Source organism: Helicoverpa zea, chromosome 21 (genome assembly GCF_022581195.2).
Source record: "Helicoverpa zea isolate HzStark_Cry1AcR chromosome 21, ilHelZeax1.1, whole genome shotgun sequence".
NCBI lineage: Eukaryota > Metazoa > Arthropoda > Insecta > Lepidoptera > Noctuidae > Helicoverpa > Helicoverpa zea.
Window position 1 is genome coordinate 4,048,778 of NC_061472.1, and position 20,961 is coordinate 4,069,738.

General features: G+C 36.9%; 3 protein-coding genes and 1 non-coding gene across 6 annotated transcripts in view; 2 read left to right on the top strand and 2 right to left on the bottom strand.

Annotated features, from left to right (window-relative positions):
- Positions 1-12,982, bottom strand: part of LOC124640558 — a 289,989-nt gene extending 277,007 nt beyond the window's left edge. For 2 of the 3 annotated variants that reach the window (XM_047178356.1, XM_047178357.1), the window contains exon 1: positions 12,700-12,980. The gene's annotated coding sequence lies outside the window, so the exon portion shown is untranslated. Of the gene's footprint in view, positions 1-12,699 lie in introns of all 3 variants that reach the window. The other variant, XM_047178361.1, reaches the window with a different exon arrangement.
- On the top strand, positions 1,607-1,679 carry Trnav-cac. The gene has a single exon. It is a non-coding gene; the product is annotated as a tRNA-Val (tRNA).
- Positions 12,983-13,634: 652 nt separating the features above from the next.
- On the bottom strand, positions 13,635-17,473 carry LOC124640899 (39S ribosomal protein L19, mitochondrial). Its single transcript, XM_047178860.1, has 6 exons — positions 17,283-17,473; positions 16,965-17,210; positions 15,389-15,531; positions 14,696-14,875; positions 14,150-14,304; positions 13,635-13,820 (listed from the first exon to the last, which is right to left on the bottom strand). Exons 1-6 carry the CDS (start codon positions 17,347-17,349, stop codon positions 13,688-13,690), a joined length of 924 nt encoding a protein of 307 aa, XP_047034816.1. The 5' UTR covers positions 17,350-17,473; the 3' UTR covers positions 13,635-13,687.
- Positions 17,474-17,919: 446 nt separating this feature from the next.
- LOC124640901 (short coiled-coil protein B) lies at positions 17,920-18,851 on the top strand. Its single transcript, XM_047178861.1, has 2 exons — positions 17,920-18,296; positions 18,528-18,851. Exons 1-2 carry the CDS (start codon positions 18,044-18,046, stop codon positions 18,668-18,670), a joined length of 396 nt encoding a protein of 131 aa, XP_047034817.1. The 5' UTR covers positions 17,920-18,043; the 3' UTR covers positions 18,671-18,851.
- Positions 18,852-20,961: the final 2,110 nt, after the last annotated feature.

Sequence of the window (20,961 nt, forward strand, 5' to 3'; positions counted from 1 at the left end):
TCAATTTTCAATTCCTCAAAACAGGCCTAATGGTTCTTTAACTAGGAAGTAAATACGTCTAAAAAGGTCAATGATACCCGAAACACCCCTAACAAAATATTGCCCCACGCGGAGATTATAAGCCCTCGCGTCACGAAATATTTACGGCACTAAAACATGCGATCACACGCACACGCAATGACAACAAAACTTAAATCATAACAAGTCTTCAAGCATTTCCTAATTAAAGTGAATGTAAATTAGCACTTTTATTTGTTATGTTTATAAGCACGTTCTTTTGTTTTTGTTGTGTTCAGTAGATTCAGGTTTCTTTGGAGTGGGTTGTTTTTTGTCTGAAAGTCAATATTTCAATAGGTTTGCTTGCACTAAATGAGCATCCCTATGAAGTTCCCGCCGAAAACATACGACGAAGATTTTGAGATGTGTTATATTTTTACTTTTGTTATTTTCAGAAAAGTGAGGTTTTGGCGTTGAAGGACACACTTTTAGGGTTTTGTGATTTGTGACCAAAATTGTAGGTTGGTAGGTTCTGTTGAGTTGTATTTCTGTCATTAGCGAAACTATCATAGATACAAACCGAATATAAAAGCTTCTTTCAAGCACTCTTGATAAAAATCAATCAGTGTTGCAAGCTCCATTAATCGCTCATGAAGAATCGCCCTTGACATCGCTATGTGCAGTGTCTGCATTGTGCACATAATTACTGCACACGGCTTGTCAACGCTTGCGCAAGTTTTATCGGATCAAGCGTCATTATCGGCCCATTACCTTTACAATTCAATTATACTGCCTCACAGGGCTTTACAGCATATTTTAGTGGTATATTTAACCTTAAATAATAGAGCATTCAAAGCATGCGAGGTGATTCTGAAGAATTTACTTGCTGACGCAGCTCAAGCAATAAAGGGCCATTTTGGTTCGAATGTTGCAAATAGGAAGTCATTGTATTAAAGTAAGAATTTAAATAATATAAAACAAACTTGTTAATAAATCATAAGGTATTTTAATGCGTCACATTTGAACAATGTTTGGAGCTAAAATAAGGATTACTTTTGTTATATTACAGCGGAAACAATAAAATATAGTTAAAAGTTTAGCTGACACACAACTCACGTTGACTTTGTAGCAATGATTTATTACGGGGTTTGATACTTTTGATTAATAATACTAAACATAAATCAAAATACAGGAAAATAAGCCTGTATGTATAATGTTTTAGATATAAAGAGAAATAAATTGTGAAGGTGTTAATACCAACCTTAATAAAACTGCAATGTGAACATCATTCTTTATTAAGTTTTGTCTATTTACAGCATCTTACGACCACCATGCAATTGCGTGAAGCCCTTTGAGCACGCGATGACTCGACACAATGTATTGTATTGTATCGAGACGAGCCTTTTGTTTAGCGCCCGTTCTTGCAATTAGCTCTTAATTTTATGTCTACAACACGTCTGGCTTAATTGAGCAGTGTGAAGGGACTAATCAAAGAGTTTGTATTTGGTTGGCTGTAGAAAAAGAAAAGTAAGTTTCGCCCCTTTGAAAATCAGTAGAGCTAGGAGGTCTTAATTCTAAAGGGCTCCACATTTTCGCAGTTGCAAGTGTGGTTTCCGTAGTGTAGCGGTTATCACGTGTGCTTCACACGCACAAGGTCCCCGGTTCGATCCCGGGCGGAAACAGTACTTTTTGCACCTTTTACATAAACATATCCGCCAAATGACAAGGGGAAAGCACGTAAACGGGAACACAATTTCTCATTCCCAACATTTCTCGGGAATGAGAAATTCTGTTCGGTCAGCGTTTAAATTGTTTTTGAATCGCGATAATGACGCGGAAGAACGTTGACAATGTGTAGTACCAAACAAGAGCTGGAAAAGGCGAGTAATTAAGCTTAGAAAGTGGTACAGAAACTGGTAGAGCACGGGATCGGTTAGTTTCTAAATTGACCGGCAGACGGAAGGTCGCCGACCTGATATCGAAAGGTACTGCATCTGTAAACCAAACTGACCTAAATACTTCACTTATGAAATCCTCTTGTTATCTGATAGTGTATTTTCTTACTCCACTTTACTGCCAACCATAAAGGCTGTCTTTAGTGCACGAAATTCAATCGCGCGTTCTAAAAGTGGCTTAATGTCAGTTTCTGCTCAAACGCGTAGCAAATCAGATTTATTTATACAATCACGTTCGATATCTAGTACTAGTGGAGGCGGCAAAAACTATACCGGATTGTTTCAAGTAATAATGAATGTAGGAGTCTGAATAGGACTGTATATTAAATCAATAAAAAATGCTTCGTGAAAATTTATAAAGAGTTGTATTCCGCAAGACTTATTTTTGACAGCGAAAATTTAAAAAAAGATAAAACAAAATACAGACACAAAGAGGTTCCTACATTACAGGTTTTAGTGTTTTACATTAAAAAAGGTTTAACGTTCTGGGTATCCCGAACATCCCCCCGGGCGTTGAGAGCTCGACTCTCAACCAGAATCTTCCGAGTGAGCTATAGGTAAGGGGCATATCTTGCTGAAAGCCCGACGAACCACATCACCACTTGAAATCATGATGTCCGCGACACGACTGATGCCATCATGTCCAGGGAACACCTCTGTGACTCGGCCCAGGCGCCATTTTAAAGGAGGTACCCTGTCCTCCTTAATGAGCACAAGAGTGCCTTTTTCTAATGGCTTTGTGCAGGATCGCCATTTCGTTCGTTGCTGGAGCTCCGACACATATTCCTTACACCATCGTGACCAGAAGTGCTGACGAAGTTGCTCTATACGCTGATATCGGATTAACTGAGTCAACGATCGGTCCTCGAGGTTTGAAGATGGAAGTGGTGTCAGCGGTCGTCCAATTAAAAAATGTCCAGGCGTAAGCGGCGACAAGTTGTTAGGGTTCGAAGAGAGTGGTGTGAGTGGGCGAGAGTTGAGTATAGCTTCGATCTGGACTAATACGGTGTTCAACTCCTCATATGTTAGATTACAATTGCCCAGTACTCTTTTTAAATGATACTTAACAGATTTTATACCGGCCTCCCAAAGACCTCCAAAGTGCGGAGAATAAGGAGGGATAAAATGAAAGTTAATATCTTCATTTGATAACTCACCGGATAACGAATCGCAACTACCCTTTAAAAACTTACCAAGTTCATGATAAGCACCAACAAACGAGGTCCCATTATCAGAGTATATATGTTTAGGTTTTCCCCTTCGCGAAACAAACCTACGCAAAGCTGATAAAAAATTGCTGCTTGTTAAATCACCTGCCAACTCTATGTGTACAGCCTTAGTCGTAAAGCACACGAAAAGAACAATGTACACTTTCGTAAGACGACATCCACGTCCCTGCCTAGTGGCTGACATAATAGGTCCAGCATAATCTACGCCTACTGTTTCAAAGGGGTAACCTCCCGGAATCAAGCGCTTTTGTGGCAAATTACCCATCAGAGGAGCAATTACCTGTCCCTTTGTACGACAGCAAGCTATACATTTCTTATAAATTGATTTAGCTAATCGTCTACCACCAATTGGCCAGAAATTTTCTCTTATGGACGCGAGTAAGAGCGGCGGTCCAGCATGCATAAGCTTTCTGTGCATAAATTCAAATAATAATCGAGTAACGATATGAGTGGACTGTAATAATAATGGATGCTTTTTATCGAAAGCAAAGTGAGAATTATCAAGACGACCTCCAACACGAATTAAATTTTGGTCGTCTAAAAACACATTAAACTTATTTAAGGGACTCTTTTTGGGTAGTTCCTTTTTATTCAATAACAGTGCGTATTCGGGGAATGATTCCTTTTGTGAAATTCGTATAATAACACGTAGAGCCTGTTTTAACTCATGAGTGGTAAGAAATAGATGGTTAGATAACTCCTCTTTTTTACAACGACTTATAAATCTCAATACGTATGCAACCGACCGTTTGAGTGTAGTGAAGTTTGAAAATCTATCAAAGTCGATAAAAAAAGGTCGAGAATTTTTATTTGCAACGAGTAGAGAAACTTCGGACCTAATTTCGGGAAGTTTTTTCATCGAAACTGTCGGATTATCAGGCCATTTAGAGACATCATATCGTAAAAATTCAGGGCCTGACCACCATAAGTCTAACGATGACAAAGAAGTTACATCTGTTCCACGTGATATATGGTCAGCTGGATTCAAGTCTGTGGAAACATGCCTCCAAGAGCAGACCGCAGTTTTGTCCAATATCTCAGCGACACGGTTACGGACAAAAGGTTGTAACTTTATTGGCAACATTTTAATCCAACCTAAAACAATCGTTGAGTCAGTCCAAAAGGTGACACTTCTAACTTTAGTTCTAAGAGCGTTTATCACCTTTTCGTAAAGACGAACACCAACCAACACCGCACAAAGTTCAAGTCTTGGTATAGTAGTTGGTTTAAGTGGAGTTACTCGGCTCTTAGCTGTCAACAGCCGTACTAGTACATCACCATTATGATTCGTACTTCGAACATACACGCATGCACCATACGCTATTTCTGATGCATCACTAAATATGTGCAAATCTATATTTTCATACGAGTCACATAGTACGATCCGTGGAATTTTCAATGAGTTTAATAACGGTAAGTCGCATAAGATCTTGGACCAAATTCTGGATATTTTAGGCGGCAGCTCATCGTCCCATCCCAATTTATATACCCAAAGCTTTTGCATGAGGGTTTTTACGACAATAATGCAAGGAGCTAATAGACCCAGTGGATCAAAAATTTGAGCGATTGTAGAGAGTATCCCACGCTTTGTCATTACTTTATTAATGTTGGGATTAATTGAATAACCTAAGACGTCAGTCTCAGTATGCCAGCTCAAACCTAACGTTTTACAAGGTTCAAGTGAACCAATATTTAAACTTAATGAGGAATGACCTTTATGATCAGGTAATACTTGAGAATTATTTGACTTCCATTTATGTAATGGCATACCAGCTGAAGCCAGCTGTGCGGTTACCTTATGACGAATATCAATAACCTCCTCTATAGTGTCACCGCCCGAAAGCAAATCATCGACATAAAAATCATGCTTTATGATATCAGCAATTCGGTTGTCAGTGCAGTCGAGCCCTATCTGTCTAAGACACCTGGTAGCAAGATACGGTGCACTAGCGGTACCGTACGTAACTGTATTTAACTGATAAGCTACCAAAGGTTTTGAGGAATCATCTCGCCATAATATTTGCTGTAAATGCCTATCATCTTCATGTACAATTATCTGGCGGTACATTTTCTCCACATCTGCGGAGAGAACATATTTATGTTTTCGAAAACGCAGAATAATTGAGACTAAATCATCTTGTACCGTAGGACCTATCATTTGCAAATTATTAAATGATACCCCAGAAGTGGTAGGACTACTTGCATTGAATACCACTCTAAGTTTTGTAGTTAAACTGCTTTCACGGACAACGCCATGATGAGGTATAAAATATGCAACCTTCTGTGGATTAGGTACACATATCGACATATGTTTTAACTCCACATACTCTTTCATAAAATCACAATAACGAACTTTAAATGATGGTTGACTCTTGAACCTACGCTCTAATGAAAGCAAACACTGCTTAGCTCTGTATATAGAGTCACCTAAGCTTTGATATGATTGTTTTAAAGGTATTCTAACACAAAAACGACCATCTTTCAGACGCGTAGTGTTTTTAATAAAGTGTTCTTCGCACATTTTTTCTTCTAAAGAATACACTGATGACTGATGGCTAACTTCCTTAAGCTGCCAAAAACGCAATAAAAGGTTTTGAATGTCATCGTTACTTGAGTCATTCTGTAAAACATTAGCTTCAGAATGATGAATATTCGTAAAATTACAAATTAATGAGGGCGAACGCGACACTTGACCACTATTAAACATAGGGCCTGAAACTATCCAACCTAGTCTAGTCTCAAATAGTACCGGTTTACCTATCCCGAGGATTATCTTTTCTGTACCCAAGATGTCCCAGAAAACATCTGCACCTATAATTAAGTCCACAGAGGATGGTGCATAAAAATGAGGATCTGCTAGACATAAATCACTCGGAATATTTATGTCATTAAGATTAAGTTGATGACAAGGCACTTCTTCAGTGATAGAAGGTAAGATGAAACAATTAATATTTACAGAAAAGTTTTCATTCAATGATATTATCGGAACGCAACACATTTTACTTATTAGTGAGTTGGAATTATTTATGCCCATTAACGTCTCGTTAACCTTAATAGTCGGTAAATTTAATAAATTACATAATTTTTCTGTGATAAGGCAGGACGTACTACCACTGTCAAGAACGGCACGACCAAGATGTTCGCGGTTACTGCTATCATAAAGTTTGAACAAAGAAGTGGCCAAAAGAACTTCTCCTTTATTTCGCACATTCGCCGTGACTTGTGCCGACAATGTTACGTTGTTATTGGGCAATGGCTTCGCAACTTCACTGCTGTTATTGCCGTTACCGATAGAGGTTGATGGTTCAATTGACGAGTTAGCTTTACCATCAGTAATGTGAACAAGAGTGTTGTGTTTACGCTTACACACTTTGCAGCCACTTGCTTTGCACCGATTTGCATAATGACCCGAACGGAAACAGTTAAAACATATCTTATATTGTGGTAGTAACTCCAACCTCTGTTCATTACTAAGACCTAAAAATTGTGAACAGTTATTAAGATTATGTTCACCGCTACACTTCGGGCAATGTTTAAATGAATTAGACTGCTTATCTGGCGCACTGGGGACAGACATCATGCTTTTATGTTTAATGTTAGAAAGAGATGAATTATTAGCACTAATCTGTGACATTTCAATAGTCTCTAACAAATCTGAACGACTTCGCAAGAAGTCAAAAAATATGTTCAAAGTAACTGACTTGTCCTTAACAAACCTACCTTTAAATTCTTCCCACTCTCGAAAGGTTTTAGAATCCAATTTGGTTGATACCATGTGAATCAACAGTGTGTCCCAATGATCTGTTGGCTCTCCTAACGATTCCAATGAACGCAAATTCTTATTCACAGAATCAATGACACGTTTTAAAGCTACGGAAGACTCTTTTTTAACAGTCTCGAGGTTGAATAATGCTGCAACATGGTTGTTTATTAAAACCCGCTTGTTGTCATAGCGATCGCATAATATCTTCCACGCCACAGAATAGTTGTTGGCGGAAAACTCAATGGATTGGATCACAACAGCAGCTGATCCCTCGAGACACGCTTTAAGATAATGAAACTTGTTGACGTCATCAATATCATCATTACAATGTATCAAGCTAGAGAACGTGTCATGGAACTCCAACCATTTCTCATAGGAACCACTAAACTTAGGCAGTTGTATGGTAGGTAATTTAACAAGCCTGCGATTACGCGTTTGTGCTGAACTATAATCACTTTCCAAAGGTTCATTCTTAGTTGGTTTCAAGTTACGTGTAAGTAAGTCTTGAGCCTTTGCAAAGATCTTATAATACTTAGATTCAAACTCGTTACGCTCCGGTAGTTGACTATTAACATCATCAGCTAAACACTCTAATTTTGACTGAACCTCGTCAAATTGTGAAAATAAACTTTCCATCTTACCCAAACGTAGTTGCAATTCGCACACCTGTGACGCATCCAATGACTCATCCAACTCGTTGACATAGTTGGTAAATGCTGTCAACCGACCCTTGCAACTCGCGCGTTTTCTGACTGACTCCTTGTCGGTCATTTTGGAGACCGGTATTAATTACACTGTAACGTTAAATAAGTTAATACCAATTCGTAATGTCTCACAAACTTAGAAATAAGACTTGCAAATAACAATAAGGGAATACAACAAGTTAAAGTATACAAATAAGAGTACCTACCTAATAGACTGTCTGATACTAACTTACATTAGTGAAAACTTAACAGAAAACCTAAAATAACCCTTAAAGATGTATTACAATAATCCCTACGTTCATAACACACCTAGTTTCTGCTTATAGTTTAGCACTGAAGTTAATTAACTGCAGATAAATTACACTAGTTTACAGTACATTTGTTGCCGGGATTTTTTAAGCTGTTGTTGACTACTCATATTTAACCATATTTAAAACTATTAGTAGTTTTTTTTTATCAGCTCTAGTTTTTGAGATTCAGCTAAGTGCGGTTTAAAGAGAAAAGACGTGTATTTACCTTAAAGAATATTTGTTTAAAAATTATATTAATTGTTAAGTGGAAAAAAACTTGGATTTAAAGCTCTTCTCTTATGTGTAGACTTTGGGAAATGGCGTATCAGAGACCAGCAATAGTCAGACATCATATTTACATCCCAGAAACCCTGATAACGTTCTTCCATGACACTTTAATCTTGATGCACACGCTCTCCCTGCTCTTCGCTCATATCTCCTAAATTTTCCGGAAATCTGTCCAGATGACTGAAGAGGAAGTGAGTTTATGCTCAAATAGCATCCCATATCTCTTAATTGTAAGAGCAGGTCTTCGACAAGTTCAACATAATTTTCATTATAATTTTTCAAAATTCAATATAATTTTTAATCTCTGAAAGTTCAGGTGAATGCTACACTGGACGCTGAACACATGTACTACTTCGGTTTTGCCATTTAGCTCGATTTTTGGTGTTTAAGCTGTTTATGTTCACGCTACAAAAGTAAGAGTCGTCGAGATGATTTTCCGATTCTTTCCAAATAGTTGGTGTTTTAAGTTTAAAAGTACTTCTTTTACCACTGTTCCATAATCTTAAGTATTCAACGCACGATTTACAAACACAATCAGGAGCCCAAGATTTGTCATTTTTATCTAACAACATTCCAAAATATAAAAAATAAGTATTTTTAAGCGTCTCTGATGACATTCCTACACTTCTCAAACACATATTCTCCACATAAGTAACAAACATGGTTTGGATTGTTCAAACAACGCCTCCTTGAACTACTCGTGTTGTAAAAACTTCACATATTTGTATAATTACAATAAAATACGTACTTTAGCGACTGAAAAAGGTTCAGAAAAGAGAAAGTCAATAACAAGTAAAGTCGAGCTACAAAAAAATTTTTGCGGGTGTAATTAATAAAAACTAAACATAAGTGAATGTTACCAGCCATTAAATCCACTGCAACAGGCAAAAAGTTTGATTTTGTAAACTAGTGTTATTTATCTGGTTACAACAGCCTAAATAAATAAATAGGTAGTACTAACCTTAACAATTTTCACTTAGCCGAAATACCTATTACCTTACCTATATATTCAGAGCACTGGGTACCATTGCCTACAATGAATAGTAAGATTATCAATGAACACCACTGTATGCATATCCGCGTCCAGTTCCTCCAAATTATATAGGTTTCCACGTAGGCCGTAATTAGTTCTTCTTATTTTATCCGGCTCGAAGGACCAATGAATAGGACTGTATATTAAATCAATAAAAAATGCTTCGTGAAAATTTATAAAGAGTTGTATTCCGCAAGACTTATTTTTGACAGCGAAAATTTAAAAAAAGATAAAACAAAATACAGACACAAAGAGGTTCCTACATTACAGGTTTTAGTGTTTTACATTAAAAAAGGTTTAACGTTCTGGGTATCCCGAACAGAGTCAGTCACTTCATTACATAAAGGCCTCCCAAAAATAGGCCTCCTGAATTACTTGCGGTTTTGAGAAGTATCTGATATTCTGCATAATTGAAGATAGATCTTTATGGATAAACTTAAAATTATGTTATAACTTTTATACCTGAGTGAGCAACATCAGAAATTATGGTTTAACACAATCTTTGAACATCGTTACGCAACTAAGAATAAACTGGAACCTTTTGTAAAGTTTAGTGACACTTCAATCAGGTGAACGATGTACTCCGGTGCATCATAAAGACGCCATATTGTTTTTATGGTCGCCTTCCGCTTTCACAGCGCACGTGTTCGTGTATTACATCAAACTAAGTGGCAGGCACGCACCACATCCACATAAATCTAAGTTTTAATTACTTGATCCTAGATAAGCTGTCTGTTGTCCAGACCAAAAAAATATATCTGGGTGAAACGGAATTTGATATGGAAATGAACTCATCAATCATTTGAAATTTCTACCTTCACAACAAATTCCTTGCAAAAAGCATTTAATTAGTTGGCTATTCTAGAAGGCACACAAAAGTCTTGATTTGAGCCTCATCTCTCTCCAGTCGCGCTGTCGTATGGGGCTACAGCTAAGGGCTGCAGCTGGCAGCTGGTTGATCTTAGGAAGAACAACCACCACGGTCAAACTTACTGACCCACCATGTTTTTTCTTATCAAGACCTTCACGTAAAGGGACCGCGGTAACTCTTTCGAACAATCTTCAACTTCACAAATAAAATAGCGCGATGTTTTCTTTTCCATCCAATCCATTAGGTATACATAAAGTTTTCAACATACCATGAAAATTGCACTAACCAAATTAAAACTGAAATGTATTACAAAACGAATCCCACCATTTCAATGGTGTAACATTCCCTAAGTCGTAACAGAGACGTAAGCTGTCATTAGTGATTGGATTATCGGTCAACGACCTCTGAACACGTGAGCGCACGCCCAAGGTGTTATAAAATGTGTCAACTAGACACGTGTTTACTACCCTACAAATAGGAATTTATCACTTTTTTACTACTCAGGCTATTTTTCTGCCCTTTTCCTAATAAAGGGGAATCTATCTAATACATGGGATTCCAAAAAAGTTACCACATAATATTGCTAGTAGGTATTGTAGGTCTTGTCAAAGTACCTGTATTATAATACGTATGCTGGCTGAAAAATAATAATTTAATCAGCATAGGTACTGCTTATTTATTTCAATCGCACATTGTAAGATTGCATATGCTACTACCTGCATTGATGACTAACACACACTCACTCACTTATGAGTAGCGGAGACTGTGACAGCGAAATAGTAGAAATAGCTAGTTACAATAATACTACTATGCCAGTTTTTTTTTTTTTTTTTTTTTAACCTTACCGATAAGTGTTAGAAAGTCATACATTGTTTTCAACAATCTGCTCAACAGCAATTTACAAATTAAACAATAATATAAACTGATGCCAATGATAATTTATAGTTCTTTTTTATCTGTTATGGATGTGAAAATGTGGATTTGAAACTTTATGTCTTCATTTCATCATCATCATCAGCCTATAGCAGTCCACTGCTGGACATAGGCCTCTCCAAGTGCACGCCACTGAGATCGATTTTCGGCTGCTCGCATCCAGCTCCTACCAGCCGTCTTGCGCAAGTCATCACTCCACCGTGCCTGAGGACGTCCTACACTACGTTTGCCGAGGCGTGGTCTCCACTCTAGAACTCGTTTACCCCAACGGTTATCGGTTCTTCGGCTAATATGGCCAGCCCACTGCCACTTCAGCTTGCTGATTCGGTGGGCTATGTCAATGACTTTGGTTCTCTGACGGATTACCTCATTTCTGATGCAACCCAACTGAATTCTCCTATTCACAACTTTGAGGACGAGGTGAATAGGAGAATTCAGTTGGGTTGGGCTGCATTTGGGAAGCTACGTCGAGTCCTAACATCGTCGATCCCACAGTGCCTAAAGACAAAAGTCTTCAATCAGTGCGTCCTACCTGTCATGACTTACGGAGCCGAAACGTGGACACTGATGGTACGGCTGGTCCACAAGTTTAAAGTCGCTCAGCGGGATATGGAAAGAGCTAAGTTTGGCATTTCTCTGAGGGATCGCATCAGAAATGAGGTTCATTTCATCGTCTTGAGAATATTATGTAGTTATATTCCACAACTTTGGCTTATAAACCATTGAGTTTGCTCAAGCATTCCATATATTGTAAAGTAACATAAATAAAATTATAAAGCTTCAAAATAATGAACTAACTTAAACAATATTATGCATTTGAGATTTCATTTTTATGGCTTTACGCTCATGGTTTCTCTTTCTTTCTGAAACATAATAAGAACAGTTTCATGAAAGAGCTCTTACAAATTAGAAAAGCTATAATAGTCTAATAGGAAATTAGTAAATAACGAATAGATGAACACTTAGAAACCTAGTTACGATGATGTATGAATATTATAATCAAGAAGGTATTTAAGTTTCTATCTAAATGGAATGGCATGTTTAAAGTTTATGTGAAATGTGTTTGGGCGAACACAATCACTACAGTCTACAATGCAAGGATATGCAATATTCATTGTCATAGCAAAATTTGTAATACATTTGTGTATATTTCAGTATGCTGCGCAGCATACTAGGATTAACAGATTATTCACTGAAAATTACATTATTTACTGAGAAGAAGCTTGAATAACTAAGAGTAAGTAAGTTACTCATAACAAAGGTCAAACCAACTAGATACCTACCAACCAACTAGATAGAATAACAACAAACTTTAGCTCACATAACAACAACTTAACAAAACAATACAATATAAACTAAGATTATAGAACAAAGCAACAATCTTTCAAGATAACGTTTATTGTAAAATCGAGGCGTAACAGCCACTGACCAGTCACAATGCGTCACAATCGATAAATACTGGTCAGACTGCAGTTGCAATTTTATGACACCAACTTAATGTAACTTACGACAGAAATACCGTAACTTCTCACATCGTTATAACGGTAACCAGAACGTAATTACGTGCCACGCTTATTTTAAGACCCTCGTCTGGACATATTTTCGCAAATTTAAGCACATAAACAATATAACTTACCGGGCGACAGGTGTAGCGAGTGCAACATGCAATTACAACACAGCACAGTTTAACCAAATAGTTAACTAAAACCTTTGCACACTTCACTGCTACAGCACAAACAACACGAATTTTATTCAATTCTCTTGTATTTCCTATTCGATTCGCGTGGAATACAAGAAAAGTGCATCCAAGAACAATAAGCGAACTTCTTCACTCCGCGGATCGCCCGCGCCGCACGCAACAAGCAAGTTAGAATTCCAACAATGACACTTTGTCATAAATATGACCGGTACTGCCTAGGAGATAAGAGCTATTTTGGAATGTTAACTCGAAGGTTCTACTTCCAGCCATACAACCTTCCGGATACAACACGCGACGACACAGAGCTTTTGTTGTGTACGTTTTGCCGTCGAATTCTTTTTTGCAAAAGTATTATTTCGCTATAAAATAGATTTAAATATAAAAAAACGAATGCATATAATACAATTCGTTTTAATTAAAATTCTACTTATAATAACGTGTAGTGTAAAGCGCCCTTTTATTTGCTTTCGTGCAACTAACGCCATCTGTTACAGAGTGGAATAAGCTAATGACGTTCACGTTTGATGGCTTGCTCGCTCACTCGCAGGCACTTGTACTTGGCACACACCACGAACATTCTATATTTTGAACACTCGATGTATTGACTGCGCGATGTATTGAATGTTCGATTTAATAACCATTCGATATTATGAATGTTCGAGTATTTAGAATTTCGATTTATAGTGGTCGATCAATTGATATTCAATTATTTGTCATTCGATTTGGCATAGTACACCCGTCGTGTCGTACTCGTGTGGCAATGCAACAGTCGCCGCAGGGCCGCACCGCAGCCGCAACGATACGAAAAATATTTTCTTATTATTTAAACAAATAAATGTTATCGTTGGTTGGAATATAATTAAAACCATTTATTAGTTAACATTATACTTTAATAAACTACTTTGTTACACAATAAAACTATTATTTATCCAAGCTGTGGTTTAGGCGCAGTGAAGGTGCGCTTTCTCGTCATCTTCCTGCGCGCGAGTTGCAATTGTTTCAATTGATTGTTAACTTCAGCCCAGATGTCATTCTGATCTTCTATTGGTATGGTTTTTCTGAAAAAGTGAATAGAAAAGTTAGGAAAATAGATATAGGAGTACATACATAAGTTTTTGCAACATTCAAGATAATAATATGTCAGATGAGTTTTAGATGACAACTTTTGGCTAATGTCGGAAAATTACTATCTCGCAAAATCGATTGTTTATTATATAGGAACCTTAAGCTTTATCTTTAAGCAACGCAATATCATCACTTGCCTAGTCTTTTCCCAATTATGTTGGGGTCGGTCAGTCTAAATGAATGCCGCAGAGTACCAGTAATTTCCATGGAAAGGCGACGAGGGGAGAGATAAGCAATGCCATAGAATCTCATTATAATTTACCTGTATTCCTTCATCAAGTCATATTTCTCCCAAGGAGTTTTCCTCAACTCTCTCCTGACTCTGTCCTTCTCTTTCAGATGCTCCTCTATGTTAGCCACACCCTTCAACTCTTGTCGCTCCCATCTTTCTAGCCAGGGCCTGGGTTTCAGCTTCACCTGGAATATAAGTAATTTGTATTAATTCATAAATTCGAAGTATAAATGTTATAAAAATCACACCATTTTTTTTTAATATTTAATTTAGGAATAGATCAAGAGAATGTCCCTAAAACATTCCTCATTCTGCAGATAGCTACTACTGTTACTATCCCTTTTGTGCTCACCAATATGCATGCCCAGCTTGCACCAATATGCATGGTGAGAATGGCAATTTGCCCAGCTTGGGAAAGACTCTACCCAGTAAAGGATGTTGTAGGCTGTGACAATGATCATCCCTCTTACCTCTTAATATTCATACAAAATTTCATTCATACCTCAAAAATGCAATTTATTTTCAATTCTTTATAATTTATAGACTTCTCAGTTGAATAATAAAGTTTCAACAAACCTGGACAGGATTAACAGGTACTGGCGTTCCTTCAGGCAGTATTTCAGGGTCCATGTCAAAGGAGAATGTGCTGTACTCTGGCAGGGCATCCCTCAAGTAGAAGAGCTTGTCGTCCAAGCGTTTCTCAAGACGTAGGACTTGGATGCTGTGGACTGTTGGGTCGTAGAGGTCATACCTTACCTGGAAATACATAGTTTTAAGTGTTAATAGGAAAAGTATATCATAACAGTGATTCAGACTAAGCTTCGCTTTTTAAAATAAATGAGCAAAAATATCATGTTTGTTGTATGGGAGCCCCCCAAAATATTTATTTTAGTCTAGTTTTCAGTATTTGTTGTTATAGCGGCTACATAAGGACATCATCTGTGAAAATTTCAACTCTCTATCACGGTTCGTGAGATACAGCCTGATGACAGACGGACGGACGGACAGAGGAGCGAAAACAATAGGGTCCCGTTTTACCCTTTGGGAACTAGGGTAGGGCTCTTAACCATTTGGCTAATTGTAATGTTGAACTTATCAGTATGCATTGTCTAGTTTTATGGTCCAACTCCCCTTCATGAGAACATTTCAGTCAAGTCAGGTAATTAAAAGCTCTGCCAAAGAGCTAGCTGCTTTACTGAAAGGCTATTTCAACCAATTGGCTGCAAAATTATGAACTGACAAAATGAAAATCTATGTATTTATACAAACCTCGACTCCCTGATGATTGACAACATTTCTCAAAGTGAATTCAGCCCTGAGCCCACAGCCTTTCCTTTCAATGCAGATACCAACAAACCGGTTGGTCTTGCCCTGAGCATGGGGGTCGGCCACTGTCACCGCTAGGATTGAACCTGGAATATAGTGGGAGAATTTTTTAAATCATAGCAAGAAGGATCAACTACAAGAAACTAAAATTATGTTCTTTTTTTGAAGCTAATTTTTTTACATCATAAAAATTAATTACCATGTGAATAAAAACTTTAATTAAAAATCGATTTACTGAATTATGCCTAACGTTGAAATATACTTCTACAACAACTACAAATTCATAGTTTTGGAAATTAAGGTCAATCAATTTCAACACTGAGAAACAGATTACTAACAAACCCTAACTAAAATTGGGCAGTTTTTATTACATTATTAACACTTGTTTCAAATATACATGATGGTCTTCTAAAGTTATGTCATTAACTCAAGTAAGTAGCTATCTACTAAAATAGTCATGATAGACATTCTAAAATACTGTTATATGCAGACAACATGAAGATTATGAAACGGGTCTCCACAGTAGAAGACGCTATTTTACTTCAAGAAGATCTTGATAATTTTCAAAATTATTGCGCAATTAATAAACTGGATTTGAATGTTTCTAAATGTTATGTTTGCTCTTTTACTAGGAAACCAAATCCAATTAACTTTAATTATATTCTGTTGGGTACCCCGGTGAATAGAGTAAATGTTATTAGGGATCTAGGAGTGAGTTTTGACTCAAAACTTATCTTTGGCATACATATTGACAATGTAGTTAAAAAAGCTTCTAAAGCATTAGGTTTTATCCTCAGAATCTCATCAGAGTTTAAGAGCATCAAGACTATCAAAATATTGTATTGTTCTTTTGTTCGTAGTCACCTGGAATATGGCTCTCAAGTGTGGAACCCTAACTATAATATTTACATTAATCGTTTAGAGAGCATTCAAAGAAAATTCCTAAGGTATGTTCGTACAAAAGTTTATTTACCAAATTATCCTAAACAATGAAAAAAGTTCCATATCCTACCACTTTTCGAACATAGAAATATTGCAGACTTAGTATTCCTGTTTATGGTTATGAATGGAGTGGCTGACACTCCGGAACTGGTGAGCAAAATAGGACTGTGTGTACCTTCTACATTTCTATGCAGATTTCATCTTCTAGATACACATGCGGCTAAAACCACGTATAGACAAAACTCTTATCTGATAAGAGCGAGTCGTGCATATAATTCAGCCTGCGAGGTAGTCGATATTGATCTTTGTAACACTAGTATTGTTAAACTTAAAAAGACTCTGTGTGATTACTTCTTTAATCATGTTCAGTAGTAACTAGTATGCATTTAATTGTATAACTTTATTTTTTTTTTAATTTAGGTTGGTATTGTTAAGTAGCTTACTATTGTTCATCTTACTTGTGAAAACTTGTAATTGATCGATATCTTACTTATAATAATAAACTATTGTATTACCTAGCTGTAAGTTTTCCTAAAAATGTAAAATAAAATAAAAATAAAATAAAATTCTATCTTACCAACATAAAATTCAGGAATATCAATTTGATTGCGTCTTTTCAGCATGTCGATTCTCTCTAGCTTCTCACGAAGGCTGTTCCTCCATTTGGGATTGGGATCAGGCAGAAATTCAGGGTAAACATGTCTCAATGCTAAGTTAGGATTTCTAGAACTATTCCTGAGTCTAGACGTTGAAGATCTTTCTCGCTTAGGTTTTACTTCCACCTCTTCCGCTTTTTCAGGCAACGTTGATAATGCACGGCAATCTGAAATATAAGTTCAGAGTGAAGATACTTCGTTTAGTCATAAAACTCGAAAAGTAACACAAAAATTCTAACCTCTTCTGATGAACCATTTCGCTGCACCAAATATCTCACTTGAAGACCTTCTGATCGCTAGTGCCATTTTAGTTCTTCAAGTCTATTAATTGAAAATGCAGTGAGATTATAGATTTTTACACAGAAATTACAAATAAAACATTACATCTCCCGCATTCCCCGAGAATAGTTTGACATACAACGTTTTATTTTATCAGTACTCCATTCCAGTTAAGCTGTATTTTTGTCACGTTTTTTCATATTTTTACATTTGTTTAGCTTTGAAGTAAATAAAGAGCTGCTTCTAGTTTTTATGTATGGTGTTAATTTGTACTTAGCACAATGATCTCCAATCTTATTTGTAGAAAACCATGAAAGATTTCGCTAAAAGGTGAAACAAAACGTAAAATACGAACTGTTTAGAAAGCAAGTTTTATCATACAATGCTTAAAACAAACAATAAGGACTCGTTTAACTTTTAGTAAAACCACTGATGGAACATTTCTGTTCTGTTATTTTATATTTGATTACCATAAAAATGATAACGACTATCAATTGAAACCAAAAATCGCAAGATTCTATTATTTATAAAATAATTTGAGAGCAACCAAACTAAATGCAAAGGCACCGTGCAAACGCTTTAGTTAAGTCAACGTCAAAATAAACGTCACATACGACGTCACTTCAAACAATACGAAACGAAAAATCGATTGGTCGTCCTAATTTAGTAAAAGTATCATTAAAATATTTGACTTGCTAACGAGTAATTGCTATTAACCATCATGCAGAAGTGTAACGATGATAATATACCTTTAGCAGACGATGACCCCCAGGTGATAATCAATGACGAAATAGACAATCACCATTTAGATCATGGTCGTTCAATGGACTCATTGCCTAGCTCGTATACTGGTGGTTCCTCAAGCCCTGGCCTCAATGGGCCGCCTAGTTTCGAGCCGGACTCCGGAATTGATGAGCAGGAAGAGAAGGCAAGGTTGATATCACAAGTTTTGGAGCTGCAGAATACTTTAGATGGTAAATATTGGCTTTTATTTTGATTAGGGTGTGAGATGTATTTAAAAATGTTGTTACCCGAACAAAGGTTTTATATTGCTGTCTTTATTCGTGTTTAATTACTCAGGAAACATATGAAAATTCTTAATTTTGCCAATGTTACTGAAGTAACTGATATGTGTATTCATTATTCATATTCAATGATTTCATGTTACTCAACACGCCAAAGTGTTAATAAATTTATAATTTCAGATCTGTCACAAAGAGTAGACTCAGTAAAGGAAGAAAATTTGAAGCTCCGTTCAGAAAACCAAGTCTTGGGCCAGTATATTGAGAACTTAATGTCTGCATCATCAGTTTTCCAGTCAACTACACCAAATATTGTGAAGAAGTAAAAAAAACAACAAACATGACCTAAAATAAGGGCTAATTAGTAAACTTAATATTGTCACACTATGGTAAATACAGCATGGTGGTAAATACACCTTGAATTTGTGGCTTAAAGTCACAGGCATAACAACCATTGAAATTGTACTCAAAACTACAAATATTTAAGAGTTTGTTGCTGAAAAGCTTTAGGGTGCGTCCACATCTGGCGAATGCGCCGCGAATGCGCAGCACGCGAGCCGATCGCGAGCTGTCCGCGAGCTGCGCGCGTGCATTTTTGTTCGTGCGCCGCTTCTGCGCCGCCCGCGCGCAGCTCGCGCGCGACCTAAGCGCCGCACGCGAGCGGCGCGCAGGCGGCGCGCGACGTCTGCCATCTTCGATAGTACTGAGCCAATATACGGAACTGTTAGGGCGAGAACTGATTGCGCGCAGATCGCGCGCCGCTCGCGCGCTCTATACGAGCCTTGCGTGAGTTGCGCTAAAGAGGCGCACCGAACTATTGCAGTGACTGCACGCGCGCAGCTCGCGGACTGCTCGCGATCGGCTCGCGTGCTGCGCATTCGCGGCGCATTCGCGGCGCATTCGCCAGATGTGGACGCACCCTTAGAAAAACAGATGTATTCACTGTACCTGTAACATACCTAAAACATCCTGGACTTTATCTTTAATAATCTTTTTACCTTTGGGACTTCATTTAATGCTGTGATATAAGTCTATATTTTAATTGCTCTCTTCATGAGAAACTCAGAAAAAGACTGGTAGAGAATCTCAAAGTTAAATAAAATACCTCCCATCAATAAAGGGCTTCTCATTGAGATTAAAGAATAATAGCTGGTTGCCTCTGACTTTGGGCTGCAAAACAAAAAAGTATGTAAAGCCCATTTTACATTGAAGAGAAAAACGCTCAGTTTACAATTACAATTTATAAAATGCTACATAAACAATTTTATCAATACATATTCTGTACCATCAATGCAAACTGGGTGTAATTAATAATAAGTATATGAACAAGTTCTTAATCTTGTTCCAAAATGCACTGCCTATAAGTATAAGCAAAGAGTTTGTGGTGTAAAGAGGCTTAGCTTCAAAAGCTGCTGTCTATATAAAATATTAATGTCACTCTGTCAGTCTGTTTGTTGTCCTTTCGCAATGTTGGATATGGCATTGTGATTCTTAAAAACTTGCAGAAGGATAAACTTTCTTGCATACATGTGTCTACAAATGAACTCAAATGAAATTGCTTGTGCAATATAAAAAAAAATCTTCACACTATACCTACTCTGTGTGTAATATGTAATACCTATCTTACATTAAATAGTTATAAGGTTTCAAAACATGCTAACACACTTATTGCCTTCATATATTACATATTTATAAAGTTAAATAAAATGCATTTTGTATACTTCACCTCACAGCTGCACACATTCCAATTTTTTATTTAAAAATTGAGAAATAATTCTCAGCAGGCTCTCTGTAATGCAACTATGTAATAAATTCTAATATTTTAAATTAATTATTTTAATTTTAAGCTTATGATTATGAGTATTATAATTTCTATTTACAATTCTGCTGTTTTATTTTTAATATAAAGGTAAAATGCTACAATTGAAAGTACCCTTTCATTATAATTGTGCAATCAACATTATAATAGAATTATCAAGGTCCATAGAATATTGATAATAGGTACCTAAATTTTCCGAGTACCTAAGTTCAAATGTTTCACTAATAAATTAGTGCCTTCATCATGGTCACTTCTTTTGCTAGACATGCATCGCTTCCTGGTTTTTTGCACGACCTGCCATTTAATGCAATGCTTAGAGAGGAATATTAAATTGTAGAATGCAATGATTAATACTAATCAAAAAATATAAGAATTCCTAGTACCTAATACGTATATAATGTAGGTATTTATTTCCTAATCCATATAGATAAACCTAAATCTAATAATTTAAGCTAAACAAAGATGTATCATACAATCACGCCATTTGACTAGTCTAGTCGCCTGATTTTTGGGAAATATGCGTCATTGCGCGTCAGACCGTAAAAAAATTGGCGAAGATTAACCGTGTGAAAATTATTATGAGTTGGCTGAGCCAGCATCGTTAGCACACATGCATCCTGCATGCGAGACGGCACGGAACACCGCTGCGGTCGCGTGAATCATGCGTGACAACAACGTGACGTAGTGAGTAATGCCGTGTTTTGCTCGGCAACTGGTTTCTTGGTAATTTAATTTTATTGGGAAAAGTTTTTAGTACTACTGAATTTGAAATAGAACGAAGAGAAAATTGGTATCTAC

Coding starts and splice junctions, on each gene's coding strand:
- LOC124640899 (XM_047178860.1), bottom strand. CDS start 17,349: ATGGCACTAGCGATCAGAAGGTCTTCAAGTGAGATATTTGGTGCAGCG. Junction 17,211..17,282: donor GAAATGGTTCATCAGAAGAG/GTTAGAATTTTT, acceptor CTTATATTTCAG/ATTGCCGTGCATTATCAACG. Junction 15,532..16,964: donor TATTCCTGAATTTTATGTTG/GTAAGATAGAAT, acceptor ACTATATTCCAG/GTTCAATCCTAGCGGTGACA.
- LOC124640901 (XM_047178861.1), top strand. CDS start 18,044: ATGCAGAAGTGTAACGATGATAATATACCTTTAGCAGACGATGACCCC. Junction 18,297..18,527: donor GCTGCAGAATACTTTAGATG/GTAAATATTGGC, acceptor TTATAATTTCAG/ATCTGTCACAAAGAGTAGAC.